A 23529-nucleotide genomic window follows, 5' to 3' on the forward strand; every position below is an offset into this window, starting at 1 on the left:
ACATATGAGAGTTCATCCTTCTAATTTTCCTTTATGACATGAATTTATATTCAGTGAATAATGTACAAACATTTAACACTAAATTTGGTCCAGAACAAGTTTTAATAGTTGCACACTGAAATATCAAAGTAAAACACATCACTGGGACCATCAAAACAAGCTCATTTTCAAATGCAAGGACCAAAATGTGTTCAATGCACTGAAATGTTATTTTTGTATATCAGGTAGCTCACTTTGACAAAAAGTATTTGACACTGTTCTTAATTACAATAGCTTGCATTCCACATTATTGTTGAACAATATTGGTTGCATATACTTTCCACAATGGGTAACCAGTGCCCAGTAAATGTATAGTCCCTCTAGATCCATCCACCCAGTGGCAACATTGAGCATTGTTTTAGTAAACTTCGAATATTTCTGGCTCAAACCTTGGAATACCTTTTGTTACGTGCTAGTATTTTGTCTTTCACCATTCCACTCACCACATATCCTCAAAGCCTTAATAATCTACATTCTCCAATATTATAGTGGACCTCACTGATACATTATGAAGCTGACTGAATTGAAAAAAAGCTTGCATTTTCAGAAAGCATTATGCATTCCACAGATCAGCAGTTACATGACATTGATACACATTTTGATTTACTGCCATTTTCAGCAAGAGCATGAAAAATAAACAGCCACCTAATAATAGCATTGACAATCCACATCAATTTACTTGCATTGTAGCACCAAGGCAAATTCCTTGTATGTGAATACTTGGCCAATAAACGTACTTACATACTTTATCTTCCAGAAAAGAGAAGGCCAAGACATATTCTAACAATGATCTTTGAAGGCAGATAGAGCAGATGTAGAGATGTATTATTACACTTGTGTAGCAAACCAGAACTCATGACAATATAAGATGGCCAGTGATCAAAGGTTGGCAGGTATTCGGTGAGCTTGAAGGGCCTGTTTCCCATGCTGTATCTCTAAACTAATATCTGAACACATTGAATCAATTTTAATCAGGTGATGGTAATTTCATTAGTGCTTTAATTACTTCAAATGAATTGCAGTCTCAGCTCAGGATACAGCAAAGAAAGTGACTGTGTGTGCCATTATAATGATGCTAAGGTCAGGGGCGGAAACCACTATCAAAACATAGGGGGGGGGGGGGGACACAATTTCTTGGTGCATGCGCACACACACACACACACACACCTCTCAAAACATGGGAGGGATGTGTGTGTCCCCCATCTCCCCTCTCCAGGATTTCTGCCCATGGGCTAAGGTAGAAGAAGGGTCTCAACCCGATATGTCACCTATTCCTTCGCTCCATAGATGCTGCCTCACCCGCTGAGTTTCTCCAGCATTTTTGTCTACCTTCGATTTTTCCAGCATCTGTAGTTCTTTCTTCAACATTTTATAATTATGCTAGCTTTTTATTTAATGTTATTCAATGAATTGCACTCTCTGATCTCACTCTTGCACCATGTCAACTGAACAGTCTCGGCTACCTTAATGATTTCAGACTTTGCCATGAGTTTAACTTCTCAAATATAACAGTCATGGTGACTCACATCCATGGATTCTATGCTACATGATAGCACAACACAGATAACTAGTGCTGTGCTGGATTTACTGTGCAGTAAATCTCTGATAAACCAACATGCTTGGGAAATTGGTAGTGATGGACTGGCAGGCTTTCTGGATTATCAGCATTCCAACACATTTTGTTCACATTTTTATTTAGATATTATTCAGTATTAGAATACATTTCCCAGTGTAAGTTTAAAGGGAGCACAGGAAACAGGAAACTGGTCAGTTTAAAAAGACCACAGGAATCGGGGCCCCATTGAGTGCAGGAAATACTGTTGCAGTGAGTTGGAAGGAAGAGAGGGAAGCGGAGCTCCCACGGGTGGAAAAGGAGTGCGAGAATCAGGAGCCCAGTATATGAGAGGGGTTGCGAGTGTGAGAACTAGACAGCCAGTAAATCAGAAGGAAGCACAGCAAAGTTAGACTCTGTCCTTTTGGGATTTTCAGATGGCCAGAGGGTTATCGAAATTTTACAGCACTTCCACTCAAAGTATTGCCCTCTCTTTCCAGTTGCGTGCTAATCCACTGATTACCTGATACATTTTTTAAAAACTTTTTTTGCAATAATTATAGAAACATATAAAATTATAAAAGGACTGGACAAGCTAGATGCAGGAAAAATGTTCCCAATTTTGGGTGAGTCCAGAACCAGGAGCCACAGTCTTAGAATAAAGGGGAGGTAATTTAAGACTGAGGTGAGAAAAATCTTTTTCACCCAGAGAGTTGTGAATTTATGGAATTCCCTGCCACAGAGGGCAGTGGAGGCCAAGTCACTGGATGGATTTAAGAGAGAGTTAGATAGAGCTTTAGGGGCTAGTGGAGTCAAGGGATATGGGGAGAAGGCAGGCACGGGTTATTGATAGGGGCGATCAGCCATGATCACAATGAATGGCGGTGCTGGCTCGAAGGGCCGAATGGCCACCTCCTGCACCTATTTTCTATGTTAATTCCACTTCTGAAGTCTGAGATTAAATGCAATCAATGTAATTGATATACTGCAAATATACAATATCAGTGATGTAATTGCAAATAAATTTGTTTTTTCACCCATTTCCTTAGTCCTCAAGGTGTTATTTGTTGTTTGTTCACAGGCTCATTAGACTCAGGCACATGCTATATGGTCAACCATGGCTGGTTGTTTGGCCTTTATAAGAACTGAGGCACTGAGGTGTCTTGAAAGAAACTATCTAAAATAGTGCCATTAACGATGCCCAAATGTGAATATTATACTGAGGAGTTAATTCAGTGGAATCACCACCACTGATTCCATTTGTAGCCCTCACAAATGATAACTTCACTGATTTTTGCATGCATATTCAGACAAAAATATACAAACTTCAATTGCCGGCTAAGTTTGTTGTCGTTCATCGTTATATATATATTTTTTTCTCAGTTTATAAAGATTATAATTTTCCAGTGTGTTTGACCATAAAAAAATCACCAACTCATTTTCCCCTTGCTTCTTAAAACAAAAATGCCTATCTTCTATTTTGAACGTTTTTTACCAGCATACTAAATAATCCAGTACAACAAAGTGGGTCCGTTCAAGACAGTTATCCAGAGAGATTGCATGTCTGCAACAGTGTTACACATCACAATTCATATTTTAAGACATTTCCAGAAATTCTTACTCTACAACCAACATAAATGTTGAAATAATATTTAAATCTAAGAGTATTCGCTCTATTTGATTGAACAGAAAAATATGCCACATAAGAACACTTTACACTGCACAAAAAAGGCAAAATATTCACTATACTAATTTTCTCCCCTTTACACAAAACTAAAATTTAAGTAGAAAATAAGGACCACCATAACATCAAAAATACTTTGCTTGGAAGTATAAAAATGATTTAACATGCTATTTTATGGTAGTTTTAAAATCTGTAGTAACTGCCGATTTATATTAAACATTACGTTTACTTTTCTACAAACTATTTAAGATGTAACATACTTAAACGGCATCTTATAAAAAGCTGCATGTAGCGTACAAAATATTGTATAGCAAGTACTAAGTTCACAAAGAGTATGTTATGATCAAAATATTTTACAAAGGAATGTAAAGCTAAACAGTTCAAAGCAAGCATCCTCAGGCATTTGACACATCATTCTCAGAGTCTTCAACTTTGCTGAATTGCGGCAATGCATGTACAAGGAGAGAAGCACAACCCTTGCTACTGGTGGGATGTGAATAGTGTGGCACTTGGACATAGCTACTTTGCGAAGTAGGTTCCTCAACATCGTTGCCACTTGGTGTTAATCTGTATTCAAGGACAAACAATAATTGAGAACAAATCAATCAACTTCCTTGGAGCTTTGCATGTATTGTGTGGGGACACTGTGTAGATTTGGGGTATAGCATAATTAACCAGTTGAGTATAATTGCAGGCATGTAGTTATAATTTAGCAGCTATTGTTAATTTAAATTTTACATTCAGCAAAAGGAACAGCGATTTAAGAAGCCGAAATGTAGAGTATTTTGGAACATAGGAGTTTCACAGTAAAGGAGGAGAAACAAGGAACCATGAGGTTACACAAACCACTGACAGCAAGGTTAAATCACTGAATTATGTTTACGTGGGTAGTCTTTATGCTAAACTTGTGCGAGCTTATGTCAAAAACCACCACACAAACTTTATGCTAGCAATGTCTACACACAGAATATGTGTACACACTCATGATTCATTCCATATAATTAATTTAGTGGCCCACCCTCATTCCCAATGTCTAACTGGGAAATTGGATAATTCTGGTAACTTTGTTAATAGAATGGTCTCAAAATCTCTCTGCCTTGCTCACCACAAAAAAAAAAAACCTCAAAGAACCATGGTTTTCAACTACTTTGATATTCTTCCCCATTATGGTCAACGTTGTCAGAAAACGGAAGATATTAGTTTCAGGTAGATTAATTCCTGTTTATTTATGGTACCTGGCTGTATTTCTTGCACCATAGTTCAATCAAATGATCAGACGTATCAATTTCCTCTTTAAAGCCCAATGAGTGACTTTCTAACACATGCTATATTTAACTTTAATGCATAAATATAAAATAAGCATTGCAGTTTTAAGGTAAATTTCATGCAACTCTCAATATAAACAGCACCCACTTTGAAATTAAATTATGGTTGATTTCAGCAGCTACCTGTTTGCCGTAAAAAAAAATTCTGTAATAAAAAAAACTAAAATCTAACTTTCCTCTTGATTACTTCAAATTATGAAACAACTTATTAAGGGGAATAAAGCTGCTTCAGACTGTCAGAGGACTGCATAATGGTTGCATAGCAGGCCCCCTACTGGCCATTCCAGACCAAGTCACAGGATACATTGTGACTGAGAAGTTGAATTGGTCCATCAATTTTCAGTTCCAGAGAAACAGCCGATAGAGATACTGAGGTAGAGAAGTAGCCCGGTCCAGCAATGAGGCAGGTGCAGATTAGAAACAAGACCATTCAAGCTGGCAGCGAGACAATCCGGGTTGCAACATCTTTAACTAACATTCCCACAAGCAGTGAAATTCATCATTGCATCAAACAATAAACCAATCATTTCAAATTTATTTCAGAATTTCGGAAGATAACATTTGATCCCCAGTCTTGAATGTTATGATGATTAAGAGTAAATTCCATTACATTAATTTACTACAACTGCAATCAATAAATTACACAGTAAATCACCTGTTCCTCACCTTCCATCTGGGACACACTGCAAGCTTTCAGACTGGATGCTGATTCCACCGGAATTCTTGTTCTCTTTATTTCTTTTCTCCTGTAACTCAGCAGACATTGCGTGGCCCGATACACTTACTGAAGCTTGTTTGCCAGCCGAGACATTCAATGTCAAAGGCATTTCGGGCAGGAGAGCATCATGCTCGCTGACTTCAAGAAAAGGCTTTGCTTCTGACAGTGATCCTGGAGCTGCTGCAAGCAAGGAGGTGCCATGACTTGCCACACCTATGGTGGATGTCCCCATGGATTTGGAGATGACCCGGAGTTTATGGGAACTTGACTTATGTTTCTTCTTGTGCTGCACTTTGGAATTGTGCTTTAGGAAAAATTCACAGGACTCCTGCAGCACCCTGCGACTTTCCGTTATCGGGCTAAAGAGATATAAAGTATGAGAGCATTCAGAAAAGACAGACATTGCTTCAAAAAAAATTATTATTTGAAAATCAGAGGTTAAGTGCGATTATTATGCTGCTGTACTAGTATTCCTCAAAATCACAATCCAAACCTCCCATGTCATACTGTGAAACAATTTAATAAATCTACTCATCTGTATATCTTTGCAGAGACAATAATTATGAAATGTTGTAAAAACCAAATGAAGAAATATTAGTTAACTCTCTAATTGTTACCATATTGAGCTCATAAGATAAAACATGGTGAAAAGCAGTAGTGATTTGAAATTATAAAACAAACTGCAGTTGTGTGCAGTTTTCGTCCCCTAATTTGTCAAAGGACATTCTTGCTATTGAGGGAGTGCAGCGTAGGTTTACAAGGTTAATTCCCGGGATGGCTGGACTGTCATATGCTCAGAGAATGGAGCAGCTGGGCTTGTACATTCTGGAGTTTAGAAGGATGAGAGGATTTCTCATTGAAACATATAAGATTGTTAAGGGCTTGGCAGGAACATGTTCCCGATGTTGGGGGAGTCCAGAACCAGGGGCCACAGTTTAAGAATAAGCAGTAAGCCATTTAGAACGGAGACGAGGAAACACTTTTTCTCACAGAGAGTGGCGAGTCTGTGGAATTCTCTGCCTCAGAGGGCGGTGGAGGCAAGTACTCTGGATACTTTCAAGAGAGAGCTAGATAGGGCTCTTAAAAATAGCGGAGTCAGGGGAAATGGGGAGAAGGCAGGAATCGGGTACTGATTGGGGATGATCAGCCATGATCACATTGAATGGCGGTGCTGGCTCGAAGGGCCGAATGGCCTACTCCTGCACCTATTGTCTATTGTCTATTGCAGGAGGAACTCAGCAGGTCAAGCAGCATCTGGAAGAAAATGGACAGATGACATTTTGGTTTGGAACCCCTGTGCAGTTCCTCCAGCAGTTCGCAGTGATTTGAAGGATAAACAAAGTGTGGAGGTTTTATCTTCCACATTGAGAAGCAACTTGTTCTCCTTTAATAGCTCCAACGGGCGGACAGAGCAACTGGGAACATGCAATGAACACCTCCATTGCTGCCCTAACTTCCCTCACTGCAGAGCAATCACCCCACCCTCACCCAAAACCTACCTCCATCCAAACCCCCCCCCCCCTCAATTATTCTGCTCCATTCCCCATATATAGTGGGCACATTTCACTCCAATATAAAAGGTGGTCTTACTCTCGCTTGCGAGCTCTCTGGAAGAAATTGGCCCATTCAGAACAGGTCTTCTTGCTGCCAACCCAAAATACTGCTGGTATACCGACAATTAGAGTCATCAGGTATTTCATCATAAAAAGAGACAAATCAGGTCTTGTCAGAGTTTCTACCTGAATAAAAATGTACAAAAAATCATTACATCAAAATATTCAGAAAGACGAGCAAGAAGTCACTAATTAAAATTCTATGCCACTCACTCAGCATAAATTACCATAATACAACACAATTATCTATATTTTAACCTGGATGGAAGATGACAACTCATCAGCTAGCAGCATCCACAAGAAGATTATAACGACACAATTACGTTTCATATAATTCCTGCAGAAAACAACAACTAAAATTCCTGCCAAAGATTCTTCTGGTCTCGTGTCCTAACTTTGGCAGGGGCTAAGAAAAATGGTATAACTTTGAGAAACATAGAAAATAGGTGCAGGAGTAGGCCATTCGGCCCTTCGAGCCTGCACCACCATTCAATATGATCATGGCTGATCATCCAACTCAGTATCCTGTACCTGCCTTCTCTCCATACCCCCTGATCCCCTTAGCCACATGGGCCACATCTAACTCCCTCTTAAATATAGTCAATGAACTGGCCTCAACTACCTTCTGTGGCAGAGAATTCCATCACTCTCTTTGTGAAAAATGGTTTTCTCATCTCGGTCCTAAAAGACTTCCCCCTTATCCATAAACTAGAGCATTTTCTCCAAGGTAATTAAAAGAGTTATTCATGTGGTATTTTTTATCCAAAATGATAGACAAATAAACCAAAATAACCACATAGTTCAGTTTCCAGCATATTTTATAAAGACCACTACAATATAGTGGCACTGAAAATTAAGCTAATCCATGTTCCTTATTCTTCTCCTTACATGTTTATTCAAATTAAAAAGTCCATACAGATGTGTATGGATTAATTTAAAAACTGGCCACAGATCACAATTGTTACTGTTCTATTGATTATTGCCCACCTCATTCCTACTTCAAAAAACACTTGGATGAGAAATGGAGACCTCGATTCTCTCTGATCAAGGTAAACACCATTTCATTTAGAAACATACAAAATAGGTACAGGAGGAGGCCATTTGGCCCTTCGAGCCAGCACCGCCATTCAATGTGATCATGGCTGATCATTCACAATCAGTAACCAGTGCTGCCTTCTCCCCATATCCCTTGACTCCACCCGCCCCTAGAGTTCTATCTACTCTCTCTTAAATCCATCCAGTGAATTGGCCTCTACTGCCTTCTGTAGCAGAGAATTCCACAAATTCACAACTCTCTAGGTGAAAAAGTGTTTTCTCATCTCAGTTTTAAATGGCCTTTCCTTTATTCTTAGACTGTGGCCCCTGGTTCTGGACTCGCCCAACATTGGGAACATTATCCCTGCATCTAGCTTGTCCAATCCTTTTATAATTTTATATGTTTCTATAAGGTCCCCTCTTATCCTTCTAAACTCCAGTGAATACAAGCCCAGTCTTTCCAATCTTTCCTCATATGACAGTCCCGCCATCCTGGGGATTAACCTCGTGAACCTACGCTGCACTGTCTCAATAGCAAAGATTTCCTTGTTTAAATTAGGAGACCAAAACGGCGCACAAGAAATTTTCTTCCTCTTTGGAATGAAATGATCCTGCATCTTCCATATTATGCCCAGAAATTCCTGCCATTGCTGTTCCACCGTCATTCCTGCTAGGATCCTTTTCCAGTCAACCTTGCCAGCTCCTCTCTCATGCCTTCATAGTCTCCTTAGCTCAACTGCAACATTGACACTTGTGATTTAACCATCTCCCTCTCAAATTGCAGATTAAAACTTATCATATTATGGTCACTACCTCCTAGCGGTTCCTTTACCTTGAGTTCGTTCCCTTTATTAAATCTGGTTCATTAGACAACACTAAATCCAAAATTGCCTTCTATCCAAATAGGTTCCAGTACAGGCTGCTCTATGAATCCATCTCTACAAGCTCCCTTTCTTGGGGTCCAGAACCAACCTGATTTTCCCAGTCTACCTGCATATTGAAATCTCCCATAACCACAGTGGCATTATCAGTGTTAGATGCCAATTTTAACTCCTGCTGCAACTTGCACCCTATATCCAGGCTAGTTTGGGGGCCTGTAGATAACTCCCACTAGTGTCTTCTTACCTTTACAATTCCTCAACAGTGACTCTACATTGTCAGTCCCTATGTCACCCCTCGCAAGGGACTGAATTTCATCCCTCCCCAACAGAGCTACCCCACCCCCACCTGCCCGTCATTTCTATAGGACGTATAACCCTGAATATTCAGTTCCCAGTCCCGATCTTCCTGCAGCCACGTCTCTGTTTCTGAGCAAATATACTTCACAGTGACATATGATGAACATTTAAAATATTTGAGAAGTTTTTTAAAGTGTCGGCTATTGGAAGTACCTGGTTGGGACATGGAATGGGATAATCTTGACAGTAGTCGTGAACCCACGTAGTTTCCCAAGTTGTCCGAAGAGTTTGTTCATAAATATAACATCCCAGGAGAGCAACCAATGGCACCAAGTACAGCCCGCTAAAAACACCAATTCGAATCATAAATCTCTTCAACTTCTCCTGATTTCTTCCGTCATGTTGGATGACTTGCCGCACATGATTCAAGGATATGATTCCTGCCAACAAAAGTGACAATCCCACCACCACACAGAGGCACAATGGTGTCAGGATAAAATAACGCAAAGCATTCAAATCGTATAGTCCAACAAAGCATACACCACTGATATTGTCGCCTTCAACTTTGTTCAAGGCCAACAGCATTATTGTGAATATTCCAGGCATTCCCCAAGCAACAGAATGGTACCACAATGCTTTCTGTTCAATGGCTTCACAACTCCATTTCAGTCCAGCTGCCAGGAACCAGGTTATGGTCAAAATCACCCACCACACAGTTCCTGACATGGTAAAGAAATATAGCAACATAAAAAGGAGTGTGCATCCCTTGTTCTGTGCACCGATGACAACAGTTTCCATGGTACCCAATTTCTCATCAGCCTTGTTACAGACTATGTTATTACCAGCAATGAAACCAACAAAGTACATCAGAGACACCATGCTATAGCATACTGCGTAGAAAATGATAGGTCGCTCAGGGTAGCGAAATCTTCTGACATCGATAAGAAAAGTCAAGAATGTAAAGAGTGTCGAACACAGACAAAACATGGAAACAACTCCAATGAAATATTTAGCAAAGTTCAGCTCATCTTCTTTGAAGTACATGTTAGGACATGGTGGCAAACAGTCATCTACGCCAAGAAATGAACTGCCATGACCAGTCGGGTTTTTCAGAGGTCGTGGACACCAAAATCCATAATCCTTCAACACCATTTGTGATGTCTTCTCTGTAACTGATCTTGAAGTCGAACCTACTGCTGGAGAGTGCTGGCCATCAACGCAATCTACCAACCTTGAAATGAAAGAAATCACGTCAAACTTAGTTTAAAAATCAAGTTACAATTCAAATAACGCCTATTTGATCAAAGACCAGCAGAAAAATTTAGTGCTTCCTTTATTTTATGAGATTACATCCCAACTGGTAACCCAAATTCTACTTATAGATCTTATTTTATACTTATCTGGTGCCCCAAATGGAATAATTTAATATTCTGTTGTTCAATTAATTCTTCTTCATTTGAAGTCTCCCCTGGTCAAAAGGCTAATAACAGAAGTAAACAGGATGAAGCTAGGTATCTTAATTTAATTTAGTTTTGTTTATTGTCACGTGTACCGGGGGGAAGTGAAAAGCTTTTGTTGTGTGCTAACCAATCGGCGGAAAGACAATGCATGACTACAACCAAGCCATGTGTTTATACAGATGAAGGGAATAACCTGAATAACATTTAGTGCATGATAAAGCCAGTAAAGTCTGATCAAAGATAGTCCGAGGGTCTACAATGAGGCAGAATTCAGAACTACTCTCTAGTTGTTGGTAGGATGGTCAGTTGCCTGATAACAGCTGGGAAGAAACTGTCCCTGAATCTGAAGGTATGCATTTTCACACTTCTATGCCTCTTGCCTGAGGGGAGAGGGAAGAAGAGGGAGTGGCCAGAGTGCGACTCGCCCTTGATTATGCTGGTGGCCTTGCCGAGGCATTGTGAGGTGCAAGTGGAATCAATGGAAGGGAGGTTGGTTTGTGTGATGGTCTGGGCTGTGTCCACAATTCTCTGCAATTACTTGCGGTCTTGGATAGAGCTGTTCCTGAACCATGTCGTGATGCATCCCGATCTCTATTCCTTTGTAGTACAAAACATCTCTCAGTCACAACCACAGTAACACCTAAAACACAGTGTCTTCAAATCTATACTAACTAGGGCAAGCTCCATTCCATCACACCATTGGCAAATTAAACATACACGGAACCTTTACTGTAACAATATATCGGAAGAGATTTTCTATGCAGATGGGGCATGGAAAGGGTACTTTTTTTAGCTTAGAAAAATAACATGCACTCTAGAAGGTGGATCAAGTGAACATAGAATTGATTGTTTCATTGAGGTCCTCCTCAAACTTCGATGCAAACTTCAATCGCACACTTTCAAAATTGAAAATCTGGCACCTATTATAATAATTGCATGTAATCCATTTTTTTTCCCCCTGACATAGAAATTATCTTGGGGTTTGAGGGCGAGTCACAATCAAAAACAGCCATATGAATTTCCAGAGTGACGCATAATAATCTGAAAATGACTGCAACTGCATTCTACTCCAGAAAAATAAATTCAATCCAAGAATGAGAATTACAGCACCATTCTCAGCACCGCTGTTTTAGAAAACTTCTGCCAATGGAAAAATAAAGTGAAATATCAAAGGAAATTCCAGATTTCAGGGTCACGACAACTCAAAGTGCAATAGAAAAACGGAGATTGATTGTAGCCACAGACATTCCCTGATCTCAATATTCTCGATCTCCCAATCTACCCTATGACAGCCCTTGCACTTTTTTGTCTGCATGCACTTTCTCTGTAGCACTGTATTTTGCACTTTCCTTCTTTTGCAATACCTGTACTCATATATGGTTTCATTGCATTCATGTACAGTACGATTTGTGGATAGCACGCAAAAAAATGTATTTCACTGTAATAATAATACTAATAAACTAATATCAATAATAAGTATTCAAAAGGGAACTGCAGATGCTGGAATATCGAAGGTACACAAAATTGCTGGGGAAACTCAGCGGGTGCAGCAGCATCTATGGAGCGAAGGAAATAGGCGACGTTTCGGGCCGAAACCCTTCTTCAGACTGATGGGGGGTGGGGAAAGAAAGAAGGAAAAGGGGAGGAGGAGGAGGAGGCCGAGGGCGGGCGGATGGGAGGAGACAGCTAGAGGGTTAAGGAAGGGGAGGAGACAGCACGGGCTAGCCAAATTGGGAGAATTCAATGAGAATTCATTGAATAAGTATAGTGGATTTGAAGGCCAGGATCCATGGCATCACACAAATACTATGATCCAAACCTATGAAATGGTTGATTTCACAACTCCCCTATCCGATTTATTACTATCCGTCAAGTAAGCAATAATGAAGGTGGGCAAAGAACACAAGGTGATGGACAAGGAAAGCTGAGTGTTTTTACTGGGGCATGAGTGAGAGATTGGTTACAGCTCAGGAGGCTGGTTCAAATGATGGTTTCTCCAGCAGCAGGGGCAAATGTCTCAGAGGCTTACCGATCACACTGCAACTCCTCTGGCCACGTGATCCCAAATGTCTTGATGTGCTTTTCACAGTCCTGGAAAACCTTCTCACAAAGCTTTTGACAAGGCTGGTCAATCCAAAGTTGTTCAGTGCAGGCCGGCACAAAGACACTGCACAGAAACGCTTTCACATCCGGTGAACAATGCAGATTGATAAGAGGCTGGAAAGGCTGCAAGAGAAGACAGAAACATAGAAACATAGAAATAGGTGCAGGAGGAGGCCATTCGGCCCTTCGTGCCAGCACCGCCATTCATTGTGATCATGGCTGATGGTCCCCTATCAATAACCCGTGCCTGCCTTCTCCCCATATCCCTTGACTCCACTAGACCCTAGAGCTCTATCTAACTCTCTCTTAAATCCATCCAGTGACTTGGCCTCCACTGCCCTCTGTGGCAGGGAATTCCATAAATTCACAACTCTCTGGGTGAAAAAGTTTTTTCTCACCTCAGTCTTAAATGACCTCCCCTTTATTCTAAGACTGTGGCACCTGGTTCTGGACTCACCCAACATTGGGAATATTTTTCCTGCATCTAGCTTATCCAGTCATTTTATAATATTTTATGTTTCTATAAGATCCCCCCCTCATCCTTCAAAACTCCAGTGAATACAAGCCTAGTCTTTTCAATCTTTCCTCATATGACAGTCCCACCATCCCAGGGATCAATCGCGTGAACCTACGCTGCACTGCCTCAATCACAAGGATGTCCTTCCTCAAATTAGGCGACCAAAACTGTACACAATACTCCAGATGTGGTCTCACCAGAGCCCTGTACAACTGCAGAAGAACCTCTTTACTCCTATACTGAAATCCTCTTGTTATGAATTATAGTCTGTGTAGTCACTCAATAATATTACCCCTTCACATTGTGAATTACCAAAAAGCATAAAGCAATTGCACTTCACGTCTTAGTGCACCCATATTGCACCCAAAAATGGAGAATGGAGAAGGACCTTGACCCAAAACATCATCTGTCCATTTACTTCCGCAGATGCTGGTTGGCCCTGCTGAGTTCCTCCAGCAGTTTGATTTTTGCACAAGATTCCAACATCTGCAGTCTCTTGTGTCTCTTTCAAAGGGAAGCATTAGTTAACAGACCAAGTGAATCGTTCTTCCCCATAACCATACTTAAATACGTTTGGAAGAGAATGGTTTAGAAGCAAAACCTTAGATGTAGTTTAGTACAGGTTGAGCACGATTTTCCAGCACTCACGGTTCCAGAGTCTTTCTGGACAAACAGAGGTCACGTGATTATGACAATACAATACACCCCTGGCCTGCTACTGACGCCCCTCCCGTGTGTCTAAAGCACCATGGAGTGCTATAAACTTAAATAATACAAATATAAAATGTAAACTGAATGAGAATGGAATGGCCTGCCAACCCATCCCCGGCTCCTCCTGACTTCCCAGCTGTTTGGAGCCCTGGCTTCTGACCCCACCCCCAACTTGCGAGGAGCACCAGTAAGTCCTTCTTCACGCACCGCATGGTCCGGTGACATGGCTGTTGACGCGGCTCACGTTGTGCCCCCGGGGACAGGGCTTTCTTCAGGTGGCCACCACCACTGACGGAACGAGTTTGGTCACCATGGGAGTCTCTCCCCTCCCAGTGGCCGCTGCTTCTTGCTGTTGACGGTGGGTTTGTTCCCTGCTTCTCCCGTCGCATCTTCCAGTCGGCCTCTTTACCCCTCTCCTCCCCCACCCACTGCCGCCTCCGCCTTCACGCCCGTAGTGGCCGACATACTCCACCTTGGAAGTGACAGCAGATGAGAAGGAAGGGAGCCTCAGGGTGGCCGAGCGTGTTCTGTCAGTGGTGGCGGTCTGAAGAATGCCCTGCCCACAAGGGCTACATTGCGAGCCGCAACAACAGCCATATCACCGGGTCATGCGGTGGGTGAAGAGGAGCTCACTGGTGCACCTTGAGAGTCAGGAGAGGGGTTGGACACCGGGGCTTTAAATGACCAGGGAGATGGTGGGAGTTGAGGATGGGTCGGCAGGACCATCCAATATCTAAGGAGGTTGTTAAAACGAGGGTTTACTGCATTGTCTTTGTGAAACAGTTAGGAGAGAAGATTGAGAACATTGTTGATTTTTTCACGATGAAGGAACATGACTGGAAAGAACACTTGCTACTTGCAGCGCCATCTCTGGCCGATCAGGGAATGTTATTAAGAACCATGAATTACAGGTCATAGGCAATAAGGTTAGACAAAGCCAAGCTTACACATAGACAAAGAAAGGAATACAAATAGAAAAGTACTGGAAATAACAGGCTGCACCTGGAGAGAGAGAGAGAGAAACAATTATGTTTTCAGGCTAATTAAGGATTTTCTTCCTTTGCCGTCTCTGTGGCTAAAAAAAACCTTCATAAGGGAAATGGGTTAACACAAATATAGCAATGCAGTAACAGCATTTGTTCAGTTTACTAGTATGCATGGGTGGAAAAGTAGCTTTGAAAATCAAAGACATTGGTGAACTCCTTACCTACCCTGCTTCGTTTCACCATGGTCAGCCGGGTGCTAGAGGTTTAGAGGGCATCTCGAACTTTCATGAGGCTCAGGCTAGACTTGCTGTGTAGCTGCAGGCTTGTTGTAGAAACACCACTTACGAGGCATTCCTGGACAACACCCACTGTTCACTATCTCTCCAGGACTCTGATCGACAGAAAGGTACTTGGTACTGTTTGCACTGTTTTGTGACGATAAAATGGCCAATCTCACGTGGGTGTTCAGTCAAGCCATGCGGGTGTAGCTGGCACCTCATGCACTAGGTATCTGGGTCACAAAGTAAAACTTCAGGAGTGGCGTCAGAAGCTTTGGACACCCTGGCATGAGTATTAATGGTTGTGTAAAGGCAATAGTTGGAGTCGTTGGTCGTTCAATCAATCAATCAATCAATCAGTTTTATTCGTCGCTTGCACATAAAGTGCAAGTGAAGAATTTGCCAGCAGCGGTACAATAAAAAATAAAATAAAAATCACACAAAAACATAATAAAAATGTAACACAAACATCCACCACACCATTCATCACTGTGGGGGAAGGCACACAATTTGGCCAGTCCTCCTCCATTTCCCCCCCGTGGTCGGGACCTCAACCCTCTGCAGCCACCGCTGCGGGCGTCCAGATGAGTAAAAGTCCAGGTAAGTCTGAATCGGTGCCTCCCCCACTGGAGACCGCGGCTTCAGGTTGGTGTAGGCCGCAGGCCGGTGGTCGAAGATTTAAAGTCCCCACCGCGCCGCAGCCAGAAGCACCGCAGACCGCAGGGCCGGCGGTCGAAGCTCCGCTCCAGGGATCCTCGGCAAGGAACCCCGCTCCTGATGGCAAGTCCACGCCGCGCCCGCGGTAGAAGTAACTGTTGCGCCATTCAGCCATTGTTGCAGCCTCAAAGACGTCAGGAAAGGCAATGTTCTTCCTGAAGACCGAGCAGGAGGTGTCCTGGCCCAGAGTAAGGGGATCTCGGTGGGTGGGAGATTCCTGCCGGTGAACCCACTGCAGGCCATGATACAAGGTGTAGTACTCTCCAGTCAAGCTATTCATACCCAATGAGCTATTTCTCCCCCATCTCTGCCCTCTGAGGAAGCTTGGGTCAGAGATCTCCTCTAATCCGGTCGGTCTTCAGGAGAGCAGCCTCCCACAGGTCCTTTCATTTGACAGCCAGCTGTTCATTCAGCCTAGAGCCATTTTGGTGTCCAGTTTGAAGGGGAGGGGGGTTTCCATTGGGACCTTGGACTGTGCGCAGTGTCAAAGCCTGTCCCTGGGCCCCAACTTCTGCCTTGGTGTCCCAAGATGGTACTGCTAACCCTCCTCCCCACCCTGCCCCAAGGGGCAGTGGACAGTGGGGTAGAGCGTGTCACGGGTGAGGTATGTGGGTGGGGGGGGGGGCAAAAAATAAAATAAACCATCAAACGGCTTCTTGATTGTCAGGGACCTGCATCCGACCCTGGGTCTAACCATGGGGAGCCTGCTGGTCCTGGGGTGAACCAGGGGGGTGGGGAAGGCAACAGATGCAGCGGAGGCAGGGACCTCCTCTGAGGCGGATGTCTTAGTGCCCCCAAGGCTTGTGAGAAACAAAGGTGGAGGCATCCATCCTCTGAGGTAGAAGGTGACCCTGAGGTACAAGGCCATCCCTGTGGGGGAGGATTTATCAGATGTTCACCGTCCGCCGTCTTTGAACAGAGTTCAACATTCAACACTGTCAAAGCTGGCCAGTCCGAGGAAACACTTTTTCTCACAGAGAGTGGTGAGTCTGTGGAATTCTCTGCCTCAGATGGGCGGTGTTCTCTGGATGCTTTCATAAGAGAGCTAGATAGGGCTCTTAAAAATAGCGGAGCCAGGGGATATGGGGAGAAGGCAGGAACGGGGTACTGATTGTGGATGATCAGCCATGATCACATTGAATGGCGGTGCTGGCTCGATGGGCTGAATGGCCTACTCCTGCACCTATTGTCTATTGTCCATAGTATTGCTCTTGGAATGTTTGCTGAAGAAGCTCAGAGTGGGCTCAGTGTACATATTTTCCAATTACATCATACTTTAGGATGATGGGACAGTTCAAGAACCACAGATATTATTCCATTCCAAAATTACATTCTATAAATCTTACCTTTTTTTTTAAAATTTAGTTGGATCATTTTGTCTGGATCATTTTGAGAGAAGGAGATGTGGTATAAGAGAAAACATAGTAATTTATCTGCAGTGTGGGCCAAAGAACCAGGAAAAACAACTACTGGCCAAAGCTTTATTTACAGTGCATTTATAAAGGCAGCTTGATCAGAATTTTTAATGTAAAAAGATACCATCAAACTGTGAGTGAAACATTGTAACAGGAACAACTAGATCTTGACATAAGCATCCTCAAGATAGTAATTGGTAATTAATGAGTGCATACAGATATAACACGCAGAGTACAGACGTAAGCAAGTTTAAAATAAAACATTTTAATTTGTGCTGTGAGCCAGAAGATAATTGCCCTATTAATATGGATTTGTATGATTTTACCAGTGCTTTATAAATCATATTTTAGTTATTCATCTGTCAAATCTGAAAATAGCCTTGCTCATGATATATTGTTTAAGAAAGAACTGCAGATGCTGGAAAATCGAAGGTAGACAAAAATGCTGAAGAAACTCAGCGGGTGAGGCAGCGAAGTCTATGGAGCGAAGGAAATAGGCAACGTTTCGGGCCGAAACCCCACTTACAAGTTGTTTTTTTTTGTTTGGTATTCAAATTCATAAATTGACCAACCCAAACTAGATTTTTTTCGTAAAAAATAAATTCAGAATCTCATCAGTAAACCTCAGCCGTTTCACAATTCCTCTTGTTGCTGTGAATGCTACATCTAACAATCTTAATCACTAACTTTGAATGTTCTTAATGCTAATCAATCTCACAGTTACATTTTAATTAGTCATGCAAGACTGAAATCGGAAATTCAGAAACTGCAAATGGTAGTAACTGCTGATATTCACCCAAACCCTTTCACAAAAGCCAGTGAATCTCGGTTATTTTCTCAGTAGCATTCTTTTTGAAGGGGTAAATATTAACCTGAACTTCCATGAAGTGAGGAATTAAATAACCATCACTACACCACGAGCAGCAGAGCTGGCATCCACACATCCTTCCTGTTTGGTTAGGAGGAAAAGATGTATTGTTCACAACCACCAATCTGCCACTCCCAATCTGTTAATCTTGTACTACATGACCAGTTTAAAAATAAAATTCTTTCAAACTTGAAACTCAATCAACTGTTTTACCCCATTCTCAGCAGAAACTCTGCCTTTTAAATATAGTACTGTACAGATTAAATAGGTTTATTTTCTCTCGAACTCTTTTCTCTCTCCAGCATATACTATCGCCTTTCAGACGTGATAAAGTGTCTCATTACAAATATGTGCCCTTACAAACTTTAGCATGCTTTTCAAGGCTTGTAATGATATACTCGAAATGGTATTTTCATTTTAGTGAGATAACATTAAATTGACTAAATGAACACCTTCAGCATTTCAAAAGCGTAAAATTTTAAAGTAATCCAATCCAATCCAACTTTATTTGTTAAGCACTTTAAAACAACCAATGTTGACCAAAGTGCTGTACAGAAGAATAAACAAGACATCATAAACAGACAACATAACAGCTCACATGAGGCGCAAAAATTACATATGAAATACAACAATAAATTAAAATACATAAAACATGAATAAAAATAATAGCCACACAATAAAAGCAATCAAAATAAGAAATTAAATCAAGTAAATAAAGTCGACATCTTACTGGGTATCAAAGGCCACGGAGAAGAGATGGGTTTTAAGTAGCAAGAACAATTAACATTTATTTTCTGGAAATTTCTAAATGGATTTAAATTTCTCTATCAAGAAAACCAATGAGTAAAGGGCCTGTCCCACTTACGTGTACTTGGCATGCAAATTACGTGACCTCGTTGTCGCGTTGAGGTGCACGGACATCATATGGCCGCGCAGGGCCGGTTCCACTGAGAAGCGCGGAGGGGTATGTAGTTGTGCGCGGTATCACGCGGGGATCCGAAATATTGTAGCGAACTAAATCTTCGCGCGCCAACGGCCTGTCGCGTAACTGACAGCCAAAGTGGGACGGGCCCAAGACCCTGGCGCAACGCAACGACTCACCTCCAACAGCAGCAGAAGCAGGTAAACGATCGCCGAACTCGGCCTGGGGCTCACGGCCGTTGCGGATCCGGATCCGCTCCCACTTCTACTCCCAGAGCGGGGCCAAGAAAATTGAAGATAGACATAAAATGCTGGAGTGACTCAGTGGGACCGGCAGCATCTCTGGAGAGAAGCAATGGGTGACGTTTCTGGTCAAGATCCTTCTTTCAGATTGAAGAAGAGTCTCGACACGAAACATCCTCCATTCCTTCTCTCCAGAGATGCTGCCGGTCCCGCCGAGTTACTTTTGTGTCCATCTTCAAATGACGTCACGCGCTCCAGACAGCTGTCGCGCCTCAACATAACCACGGGGTCACGTAATGAGCGTGCCAAGGACACGCAATTGGGACAGGGGCTTAAGGCCCTGGGAAGTGCTGTAGAGCAGAGGGATCTAAGAGTGCAGGTACATAGTTCCTTGAAATAAGCATCATGAGTTGATAGGATAGTCAAAGCGGCTTTCAGTACATTGTCCTACGTCAGTCAGGGTATTGAGTATAGAAGTTGGGATATTATGTTACAGTTTGACTTTCAGAAGGCTTTCGACAAGGTTCCACATAAAAGATTAGTATACAAACTTAAAGCACAAGGTATTGGGGGTTCAGTATTGATGTGAATAGAGAACTGGCTGGCAGACAGGAAGCAAAGAGTAGGAGTAAACGGGTCCTTTTCACAATGGCAGGCAGTGACTAGTGTGGTACCGCAAGGCTCAGTGCTGGGACCCCAGCTATTTACAATATATATTAATGATCTGGATGAGGGAATTGAATGCAACATCTCCAAGTTTGTGGATGACACAAAGCTGGGGGGCAGTGTTAGCTGTGAGGAGGATGCTAGGAGGCTGCAAGGTGACTTGGATAGGTTGGGTGAGTGGGCAAATGCATGGCAGATGCAGTATAATGTGGATAAATGTGAGGTTATCCACTTTGGTGGCAAAAACAGGAAAGTAGACTGTTATCTGAATTGTGGCCGATTAGGAAAAGGGGAGATGCAACGAGACCTGGGTGTCATGGTACACCAGTCATTGAAAGTAGGCATGCAGGTGCAGCAGGCAGTGAAGAAAGCAAAGGGTATGTTAGCATTCATAGCAAAAGGATTTGAGTATAAGAGCTGGGAGGTTCTACTGCAGTTGTACAGGGTCTTGGTGAGACCACACCTGGAGTATTGCGTACAGTTTTGGTCTCCTAATCTGAGGAAAGACATTCTTGCCATAGAGGGAGTACAGAGAAGGTTCACCAGACTGATTCCTGGGATGGCAGGACTTTCATATGAAGAAAGACTGGATAGACTCGGCTTGTACTCGCTAGAATTTAGAAGATTGAGGGGGGATCTTATAGAAACTTACAAAATTCTTAAGGGGTTGGACAGGCTAGATGCAGGAAGATTATTCCCGATGTTAGGGAAGTCCAGAACAAGGGGTCACAGTTTAAGGATAAGAAGGAATTCTTTTAGGACCGAGATGAGAAAATCATTTTTTACACAGAGAGTGGTGAATCTGTGGAATTCTCTGCCACAGAAGGTAGTTGAGGCCAGTTCATTGGCTATATTTAAGAGGGAGTTAGATGTGGCCCTTGTGGCTAAAGGGATCAGGGGGTATGGAGAGAAGGCAGGGATGGGATACTGAGTTGGATGATCAGCCATGATCATATCGAATGGCGGTGCAGGCTCGAAGGGTCGAATGGCCTACTCCTGCACCTATTTTCTATGTCTATGTTTCTATGTTTGTACAACATGTTGGCGAGGCAACATTTGGAGTATTGTGTTCCATTTTGGTCACCCTGTTAAAGGAATGATGGACAAAGTGCAAGAAGATTTACAAGGATCTTTCTTGGACTTGAGGGCCTGAGCTATAGAGAGAGGTTGGGCAGACTAGGACTGTATTCCTTATAGTGAAAGAGGATACATCTTATGGAGATGTATAATATCATGAGGGGAATACATAATGTAAATGCTCAGAGTAGGGGAATCAAGACATAGGGGACATAGGTTTAAGTTGAGAGGGGAAAGATCTAACAAGAACCTGAGGGGCAACATTTTCACACAGAAGGTGGTGGGTATAGGGAATGAGCTGCCAGAGGAGGTAGTTGTAGCAGGTATTATTACAACATTTAAAAGACATTTGACCGGTATACGGATAGGAAAGGTTTAGAGGGATATGGGCCCAACGCGGACAGATGAGACTAGTGCAGGTGGGCATTGTGGTCGGCGTGGGTAATTTAGGCCAAAGGACTGTTTCCGTGCAAAATGACTCTAAAAGCAATGGAATCTTATTTTCTGGATACCGGAACTCCAGTCACAATTGTTTGGAGCCCACAACTATGCCTTAGAAATAGCTCAAAAGCTAAAGATCAGCTAATTTATTTTAAACTTGTTTCATTCAATAGACTGTAATTCAACACAATGCTACAGTTCATAAGCTATTTTTCCTCCTTTAACTCTTTCCTGTAAACATTCAAATAGCACATGTAACACTGAATTAAAATAAATGTGCTCTGAAAGTTAGGTGACGTGATTGAAATTTTACAGAACAATTATGTGAAGTACAAAGGTGGACTACTGCCATCAAGAAAATTATTTTATCCTGAGTGTTGAACGTTTCATGTAAGACTAAAGGGCCTGTCCCACTTACGTGATTTTTTCGGCAACTTGCCACCTCTCTGGTCGTGAGTAGTCGCCCAAAGAGTCGTGCCTTTTTCTGGTCGCCACTGGATTTTCAACATGTTGAAATTTTTCAGCAACCTGCTGCAACTATGCCGGCAAGTCGCCGAAAAAAATCACGCAAGTGGGACAGGCCCTTGAGGTTGTTGGAAAAAAAACGTGTGTATACATGATACAATAAACCACTTCTCTTAAAGAAGTCTGTTTTGATACATTATCACCCTTATCCCAAAGAATCATTACGAATAATTCTTAAATTCACAAAAGAGTTTGCCTAGACATGCTTCTGGTTACTTAACATCACCAGGAATGTTTGAAACTTATTCAGTTGAAAAGGATCAGATCATACACTGCTTTTTTTTATGAAACAATTATGACAAAAGTTTTGATCACTTATTGTTCCATGAATAATCCATGTTCCATTTTAAATCTGTAAAAATTTAATCTCAAGCATAACTAATTAAAATAATATTTTGAAATGTGATAGCATTAATTAATTAGTAATCTTACATTAAGCAATCCCTAAGGGAAGGATGATTAATACAATAGGTTCAATTTAAAAGGCGTGATATGGTTAGGTCAGAAAGAAAGATATTACAGACATAGGAAACATAATTTGGTGGTGTTTTAGGGGGAAATTAGAATAAAAGTAATGAAAATAAAAGAAGACAACTGGAGATGCAAAATAAGAATGTATTCATTGTGGAATTGAAATTCAATGAACAATAGCACAGACATGACCAAATTGAGAAACTATGAATGGCATCAAGTTCAGTTGCCATTATGGAAAGCTGCAGCAACTCAGCCAGAGTGCTGCTCTGTAAACAATAGCTCCTGCAGTGTTAGTGGGGCTACCAAAGCCCCAGGTTCATTGAACACATTGGTTGTGAGGCATGCTAAAGCCCCTGTCCCACTTTCACGACTGAATTTGTGACCTCTGACGACCTTAAACGACCTAAAAAAAAAAAAATCAAGGTCGAGGTAACCTATGACCTTCCACGACTATGTGTAGACCTCCTATTACCTTCCATGACTATGTCTATGACCTCCTACGACTATGTTGAAGACCTCCCACAACTATGAAGAAGACCTCCTTCGACCATGTTGAAGACTGGCCTCAACCATGTACGTTTTACTGCTGTTTGCAGCGGCCCTTTTGCTTCAGCAGCCTTTAAGAAAGGCAGAAGGGGAAGAGCAAGGGTGAAGAGGAAGCACAAGAAGAGGTCTCAATGGGTGAATGGAGATGATGTGATGGACTGTCCCAGTGCACCGGATGACTGGAAGAGAGTGGCGCTGGGCTTTGACAAAAGATGGAACTTTAAGCACACACGTGGGGCAGTGGATGTCAAGCATGCCATTCTTGTCCCTGTCCCTGTACCCCTCGTTTTCCTTTTCGTACAGGATGGCATTCTGCTGGAACCATTCCTCAAGGTCCCCCTCCTGCTGCCTGGTGAAGGTGTAGGGCATAACCTTCCTCCAGCCCTCCCTCACCACCAATGGGGCATCTGCCTCTGATGCTGTGTCAGACACAGGAG

At 42.2% G+C, this 23529-nt stretch overlaps 1 protein-coding gene across 2 annotated transcripts in view; it reads right to left on the bottom strand.

Moving 5' to 3' along the window:
• Positions 1-2938: 2938 nt before the first annotated feature.
• The window catches only part of fzd6 (frizzled class receptor 6), a 58673-nt gene continuing 38082 nt past the window's right edge, over positions 2939-23529 (bottom strand). The window contains exons 3-7 of one of the 2 annotated variants that reach the window (XM_033018910.1): positions 12634-12830; positions 9358-10375; positions 6909-7057; positions 5267-5677; positions 2939-3842 (exon numbers count right to left, since the gene is read on the bottom strand). In XM_033018910.1, coding sequence (XP_032874801.1) covers positions 3671-3842; positions 5267-5677; positions 6909-7057; positions 9358-10375; positions 12634-12830 — 1947 coding nt within the window. In that variant the 3' untranslated portion in view covers positions 2939-3670. Of the gene's footprint in view, positions 3843-5255; positions 5678-6908; positions 7058-9357; positions 10376-12633; positions 12831-23529 lie in introns of both variants that reach the window. The other variant, XM_033018911.1, reaches the window with a different exon arrangement.

This window comes from Amblyraja radiata, chromosome 4 (assembly GCF_010909765.2).
Source record: "Amblyraja radiata isolate CabotCenter1 chromosome 4, sAmbRad1.1.pri, whole genome shotgun sequence".
Lineage (NCBI taxonomy): Eukaryota > Metazoa > Chordata > Chondrichthyes > Rajiformes > Rajidae > Amblyraja > Amblyraja radiata.